Raw genomic sequence first — 7,304 nt, 5'->3', positions numbered from 1 at the left:
TTTTTTTTTACAGAGGTTTTGGATTTCCATTCATTCATTGCCGCAATTTTCTCCCTTCCCACCCCTCTCCACCAGCTTGCTTCCCCCACCGAAGAGAGGGAAAAAAAAAGAGAAAAAATTCCTTCATTAGTATACAATTCCCACGTCACTTCCCCCCACCCCCCATCCCGAGTACACTTCTCTGTGCAACCTTAATTCTGGATTCCTGTGCTAACCATAATGGTGGTGGTGTTTTTAAGTGCCATCTAGTATAACTCACAGCGACTCTGTCAACAGCCACCCTGACCCCTGCCCGATCCTGTGGCATCCTCTCCGTCTCTGAAACCCTCAAGCCCATTGCCGAAGGCATCATATCCGTGCATCTTATTGGGGTCTTCCTCTCCTTTGCTAAACCCCCATTTTTCCAAGCATGATGTCCCTCTCCAATGCATAGCCTCACCTAGCTACATGTCCAAAGCAGGAAAGACGAAGCCTCACCATCTTTGCCTCCAAGGAGCACTCCAGCTGCACCGTCTCCAAAACAGATCTGTTTGTTCTCCTAGCAAAGCACGGGATATTCAGAACTCTTTTCTAGCACTGCCTCTCAAAGGCATCAGTCTTCTGTCTTGCATATCCACTGTCTCTGCTGCATAGCAGGCGATTGAGAAGACCGTGGCCTGAATTAGATGTGCCTCAGGATAACATTGTAAACTATGGGAGTTTCAAAACATTTAATTGTGCTCCTGTAGAACTTGTACATAGACTGAAGGGCAGTTGTTGAAACAGAACAAGAGAACCCTGCATGGTTTAAAATCAGGAATGGTGTGCACAAGAGTCATGTCCTTTTGATGTACCTGCTCAATCTGTATGCTGAGTGCATCACTTGAGAGGATGGACCGTATGGGGAACACAGTGTCAGGATGAGAGATACACCCTAGTGATCTAGTCCGTGCAGTTCACACAGCCTTGCGTGCTGAAAGCAAAGAGGACTTGACGCCCTTACTGATAATCAGAGGCTATGCCCTTCAGCAAGGACTACAGCTCAACAGAAAACACAGATCTTCACGACTAGAACCGGTACAATTCTCACAACTGGGGCAGAGCCTCATGATAAAGGGAGAAGAGGTTGAAGTTGTATAAGATTTCGTTTTATTTGGATCCATAATCAATAGAAAAATTGGCCATACATCCCCTCTGTTCCCAAAGGAGATAAGCCCTAAAGCATCTGTTATTGGTTTCCTTTCTTTGTTGTCGCTATTATGTGTCTTTGTGTCATCTATAACTCATAGCAACCCTGCCCTAAGCCTATTTCACTATCCCACATATACCTGCAATTACTATGTCAATCCGTCTCATCCAGGGTCTTCCTCTCCTGTGCTGTCTTTCCACCCTTCTGAGCATGATATCCTTCTCCAAGAACTGGGGTCTCTTGGCAGCATCCCCAAAGATGTGTGTGAGATGAAGCTTCAGAATCCTTACATCCACAGAGCAGCCTGGTTTGACCCTCTCCAGGACAGACTTGTTTGTTCTCTTGGTGGCCCATGGTATGTTCAGTACTCTTCTCCAGCACCACAACCCAAAGGCATTGATTCTTCTTCTATCATCTTTGGTCATTGTCCAGCTCTCTGATGGATAGCAAGTAACTGCAAAGACCAAGGCCTGCGTCAGGTGCATCTTAGTCTCTAGACTGACATCGTTGCTCTTCAGCATTCTTGAGAGGTCCCTGACTTTTCCAAGCCAGCTCGTCTTGTGGTTTCCTGACTGTTGGCACCTAGAGAGTTGATTGTCTTGGTTTGTTAGAAATGGCAGTTTGTCTTGGAGAGAATGCAAACATGGCACTTTCCATGCTCCCTTGAGACCACATTCTGTTCCTGTCCAAATACATGGTTAAAGAGAGGAACCCAGTGGGCAGGAAAAGCTCCCTATCTCCCCCCGTGGATTTCTTTCTTCCAAGATGTTCCTGCTTTCCATTTCCCCTTGTTTTCCTGGGAGGCGAGCTGGGGCATCAGTGTCTCTCAGCCCAGCGGATTAACAGAGGCATTTTTACAAAATGTGTTGCTTCCAGGCGAGAGCAGACTGACTCTCTCTGTCCCTGAACAAGCTAATTGACCATTCTTTGTGTTCCACTTTTAGAGAAGGAATTGGGAAAAGACCTTGTAGTTAGAGATAATGTAGAGAAAAAGAGCTCTGGCCTTGGAACTCTCTGCCATCACAAACATTATGTGAGTCACTTAACATGCCCTGGGTCTCAATTCCATTATCTAGAAAACAAGGTAGTTAGATGAGATGGTCTCTAAGGATTCATAATGCTCTAAAAGTACTTGATTCATGTTCTTGAGGTTCTTGAATAGAGCTGTTGTTCTTATGAGCCATCAAGTGAACTGCAGCTCTTGGCAGCCCTGTGGATAAGAGATCTGAATCGTGTCCCATCCTGTGCCATGCTCACAATCTGTACCAACCCAAGGCCACCTCACTGAGGGGCTTTCCCGCCTCCTGTGACTCTCCGCCTTTCCCAGCACGATGTCCTTTTCCCCAGGGACTGGCTTTTCCTGATAACATGCCCTAAGTATGTGAGATGAAGTGTCACGATCCCTGCCAGAAGAGCACTCTCTACACTTCCACAGATTTGTTATTCTCTTGTCAGTCCATGGGATATCCTTCTCCATCACCGCAATTCAGAGGCACCAATTCTTCTTCTGTCATCCTTCCTCATTGTCTAACTTTCAGATGCATAGGAAGCAGTTGAAAATACCATGGTTCACCACAACAAGATAAAGGTAAAAAACTCAATTGAAAAATGGGCACAGGATGTGAACAGACACTTCACCAAAGAAGACATTCAGATGGCCCACAAACACATGAAGAAATGTTCAAAATCCCTAGCACTAAGAGAGATGCAAATCAAAACAACTATGAGATATCATATCACCCCAGTCAGAATAGCAAAATTTAACAGAACAGCAAGCAACAAATGCTGGCAAGGTTGTAGAGAAACTGAAACCCTTATTCACTGTTAGTGGGAATGTAAAATGGTGCAACCCCTGTGGAAGGCGGTATGGCGCTTTCTCAAAAAGTTGCAAATAGAAATATCATTTGACCCAGCAATTCCACTACTGAAACCCTAAAGAAACCAGAACTGCCACTCAAGCAGATATATGCACACCCATGTTTATTGCAGCTTTGTTCACAATAGCAGAGAGTTGAAAACAACCCAAGTGTCCATTACCAAATGAATGGATAGAAAAGCTCTGGTATATTCACACAATGGCATACTATGCTGCCTTGAGAAACAAGAAAGTAATTAAATATTATACAAAATGGGTGACCCTGGAGGACATTATGCTGAGTGAAATATCTCAGTCACAAAAGGACAAATACTGCCTAGTGCCACTGTTGTAAAGTGGGACTAACATCAGAGTTGGGGGGAATCTAAGAGGGGATCAGTAATGTATACTCCATTGAAACAGATGAGGGAGGGAAGTGTTTAGGATGAATATATGATTAGGTATTATTGTCATGATAAGAGTCCAGAATGAAAGCTGCATAGTGGAGTGGATGAATTGCGGGGGGGTGTGTGTGTAACAATGAAAGAATTTTATTTTTTTTTAACTTTTCAAAGAGAAAAGCAGACTGGCAGGGGGAAGGGGTGGGCAGGGAGGAAAGTGTGCAGCAATGAATAATTGGAAATCCAAAGTCTCTGTAAACTTTTATTAAAATAAATTTTTTTAAAAACCAAACAAAAAAAAAAGAAAATACCATGGCTTGAATCAGGTGGGCCTTAGTCTTTAAAGTGGTATCATTGCTCTTTAGCACTTTTAGAGAGATCCTTGAAAGCAGATTTTTTCCCCCAAGATAACATGTCTTTGATTTCTTTCTTTCTTTTTTTTATTCTTATTTACAAAGTTTGAATACTTTTTTTCCCCACAAAATTTCCTCCCCATTTCCTTTACCCCACCTACCCATCAAATTGTGCAACCCTATGATTAACACCCTCCTCCCCATCCTCACCCCTCTATTTTCACCCTCCTCCTCCCACTACCTTGGATCCTCATACTCATTCTACAATAATGGTTTTATACAGTATTTGTCCTTGTGGGACTGAGTTACTTCACTCAGCATAATGCTCTCCAGTCCCTCCCAAGTTAGGTAGTAATTTACAAAATCATTGCTCCTGCGTGATGTGTAGTATCCCATTGTATGAATGTACCACAACTTCTCAATCCATTCATTTGTGGTTGGACATCTGGACTGTTTCCATTTCTGTTACCATGAGTGTTGATTGTGGATCCAAGTAAAATGAAATTGTTGACCACTTCAGTTTTTTCTCCATCCATCACGATGTTGCCTGTTGGTCCAGTGGTGACAATTTTTGCTTCCTTGAATCTAGCCACTCTTTGGATAAATAGAATTTACCGTTGACTCTCTAGCTATTATGGATCTAGTTCCAGTGTATATGAAATTTCTACCACCAAAGCAAAATTCTTTCTTTTTTTATGGCTACTTAATTTCATATTGATTGGCCATAGTTGCTGTGGAGTCAATTATAGTTCGTAATCACCCTCAGAACAACATCCTCACAATCTCTGACACACCCACGCCCATTGCTGCAGTCTCTGTGTCAGTCCCTCTGGTTGAGGGTCTTCCTCTCCTTCACCGCCCCTCCACCTCCCCAAGCATGATGTCCCTCTCCAAGGAATCACCTCTCCTGGCAACACGCCCAAAGGATGTAAGACGAAGCTTCATCATCTTTGCTTCCAAGGAGCTCTCTGCTGCGACTTCTTCAAGACGTTATCTGCTTGTTCTCTTGATCCATAGGATCTTCTATAGCACATATAGCAAACAAGTGATGGAAGAAATGTGTTTAGAGGAGATTTGGAGAGGGGCGTGAGGCAGGGGAGTGAAAGGCCCCTGAAAGGTTTATTGTTGTCTTGGGATCATTGTTTACTCTTCCCAAGCACTTCTTCTGGCTGACTTTGAGTTGGCTCCTCCCCAGGCGACTCCAGATCTTCATTCCACGCTCAGCTCGAAGGTGCTGTGGGGATGTGATGGGCCTTGAGGTGCACCCACCCCCAGCTCTGGTTTCAGTGGACTCTTCCTTTATCTGATTTTATAGTTCAGGTTAATCTCCCTGAATCTCGACATCTTCATCTGTAAAGTGACAGTGCATATTTCCTGACTAGTGTTGGATCTGAAATGTTGTTGTTGTTGTTATGTGCCGTCGAGTCGCCTGCGACTCATAGCGACCCTATATACAACAGCCCTAAACTCCACTCTGTCCTGTGCCAATCGCACCGTCTCTGACACTCCCATCCCGATTACCCCAGTCACTGAATAAATCCACCTCATAGAGGGCCTTCCTCTCCTGTGCTGTACTTCCACCCTCCCAAGCATGATGTCCCTCTCTAAGGACCGGTCTCTCCTCACAACATGTCCAAAGTATGTTAGACGGAGCCTCAGACTCCTTGCCTCCAAGGAGCCACCCGGTTTAACCCTTTCCAGGACAAATCTGTTTGTTTTCCTAGCAGTCCATGGTATTCTCAATACTCTTCTCCAGCACCACAGCTCAAAGGCATCAATTCTCCTTCTATCCTCCTTGGTCATTGTCCAACTCTCTGATGCATAACAGGTGATTGCGAAGACCATGGCCTGTATCAGACGCACCTTAGTCTCCAGAGAGACACCATTGCTCTTCAGCACTTTGGAGAGGTCCCTAACAGCAGACTTTCCCATGGCAATGCGCCTTTTCATTTCCTGGTTGCTGGTGCCAAGACTGTTGACTATGGAGCCAAGCAAACTAAAGCTGTGTGCAATCTCAATCTCTTCACCATCCATCCTGATGCTGCCAATTGGTCCAGTGGTGAGAATCTTTGTCTTTTTGACATTGAGCCTCAATCCATATTGTAGGCTGCAGTCCTTGACACTCTGCAGCAGGCGCTTCAGGTCCTCTTCAGTTTCAGCAAGCAGGGTTGTGTCATCCGCATAACGCAGGTTGTTGATAAATCGTCCACCAATCTTGACCCCACATTTCTCCTCATAGCGCCCAGCCTCCCGGATAATCTGTTCTGCATATAGGTTGAAAATAGTACAACTAAAATGAATGAGAAAGAGAACACATTGTGAAAAACGTAACCAGTGTAATAACAGGAGAGAAGGCTGAGCAGTCTCCTCCTGCAGTTTCCTGCCACTGAAAACCTGCTGGAGCGGTTGAGGGTTCGAGTCGGTTCTGACTCGATGGCAATGCAGCTACAACAAAAAATATAACAGAATAATTTCTAAAGAAATTGTTACATGAGAATAGAATTTCCTGTGTAAACTTTCACTTCCAACACAATAAAATTATATTTCTATAAAGTTATTTTAGGGAGCTCTGGTGGCCTAGTGGCAAGGAGCTGTGCTGCAATCCCAAAGGCATGCAGTTCAAGGCCTCCAGCAGCTCCGCTGGAGAAGGATGTGCAATCTCCTCCTCCCGTCCAATTAACTGCCTCTGAAAACCCACCGGAGGGGCAGCTGTGGGTCAGTTCTGACTCTGGTACACAACAACAACAACAACAAAGTTCTATTAGGATCACGCAGATGCTATAGTCCTTAGAGTTCCTAATGCATTAGCAGCTCTAAGGCTATACCACCAGCCTTGGAAAACCTACTGGGGGATTAGCTGTGAGTCGAAGCTGACTCAACACTAAGAGTACAAGTAGTATTACAGGCTAAAGGGAGATGGCAGGTGTGAAGGACTCAGGTCTTCCTGACATCACCTGGCGTTTGTGCACTGCTTGCTTTTACTGCCCATGAAACGCCCTGATGACATAATATCATCTAAGGCACCAGGCGGAGCTGCTTGGCTGAGTGAGACTTGTAGGACGCCTTTGCCTTCAGGACGTCTCCACCAGCTAGGCTTGCCAGCAGGCCCTGGCCCATAGGCAGTGGGTCCTGCCACGGCTGGCTCAGAGGGCCCCTCTAATCTAAAGTATCCTTTCGTGTCTTCCAGGAATCTGAATTTCTGTGTTTGGAGTTTGATGAGGTCAAGGTCAGCCAGGTCCTGAAGAAGCTCTCCGAGGTGGAGGAAAGCCTGAGCTCGCTCATGCAGCCGGCCTGAGTGCAGACGTCGGAGGACAGAGTGGGTGGTTGTGAAGCAATGATGCCCCTGGTTCCTCCCCGCTGACCTTTACATCTCGTCTCCTGTTGGGGTTAAATCCTCTGATTAAAGTCTCGCCTGCCTGCTTGCTGAGATGTCTTATTCCTTCTCTCCCCCTTTCACTCACCCTCAAGGTTGGCCCAGGGCAGGGGTTTTCCCAATTTATCATGCACAGCATCACCAGAGGCGCTTG

At 45.4% G+C, this 7,304-nt stretch overlaps 1 protein-coding gene across 1 annotated transcript in view; it reads left to right on the top strand.

Annotated features, from left to right (window-relative positions):
* COMMD1 (copper metabolism (Murr1) domain containing 1) overlaps positions 1–7,072 on the top strand; it is a 200,207-nt gene extending 193,135 nt beyond the window's left edge. The window contains exon 3 of the mRNA XM_006880961.1: positions 6,965–7,072. Coding sequence (XP_006881023.1) covers positions 6,965–7,072 — 108 coding nt within the window. The remainder of the gene's footprint in view (positions 1–6,964) is intronic.
* The last annotated feature ends 232 nt before the right edge of the window (positions 7,073–7,304 follow it).

The sequence above is a fragment of the Elephantulus edwardii genome, unplaced genomic scaffold, assembly GCF_000299155.1.
Source record: "Elephantulus edwardii isolate Elephantulus edwardi_28Jun2011 unplaced genomic scaffold, EleEdw1.0 scaffold00011, whole genome shotgun sequence".
Classification (NCBI taxonomy): domain Eukaryota; kingdom Metazoa; phylum Chordata; class Mammalia; order Macroscelidea; family Macroscelididae; genus Elephantulus; species Elephantulus edwardii.
The sequence above is the reverse complement of the archived record's forward strand: the minus strand, read 5'-3'. Positions and strand labels throughout refer to the sequence as shown.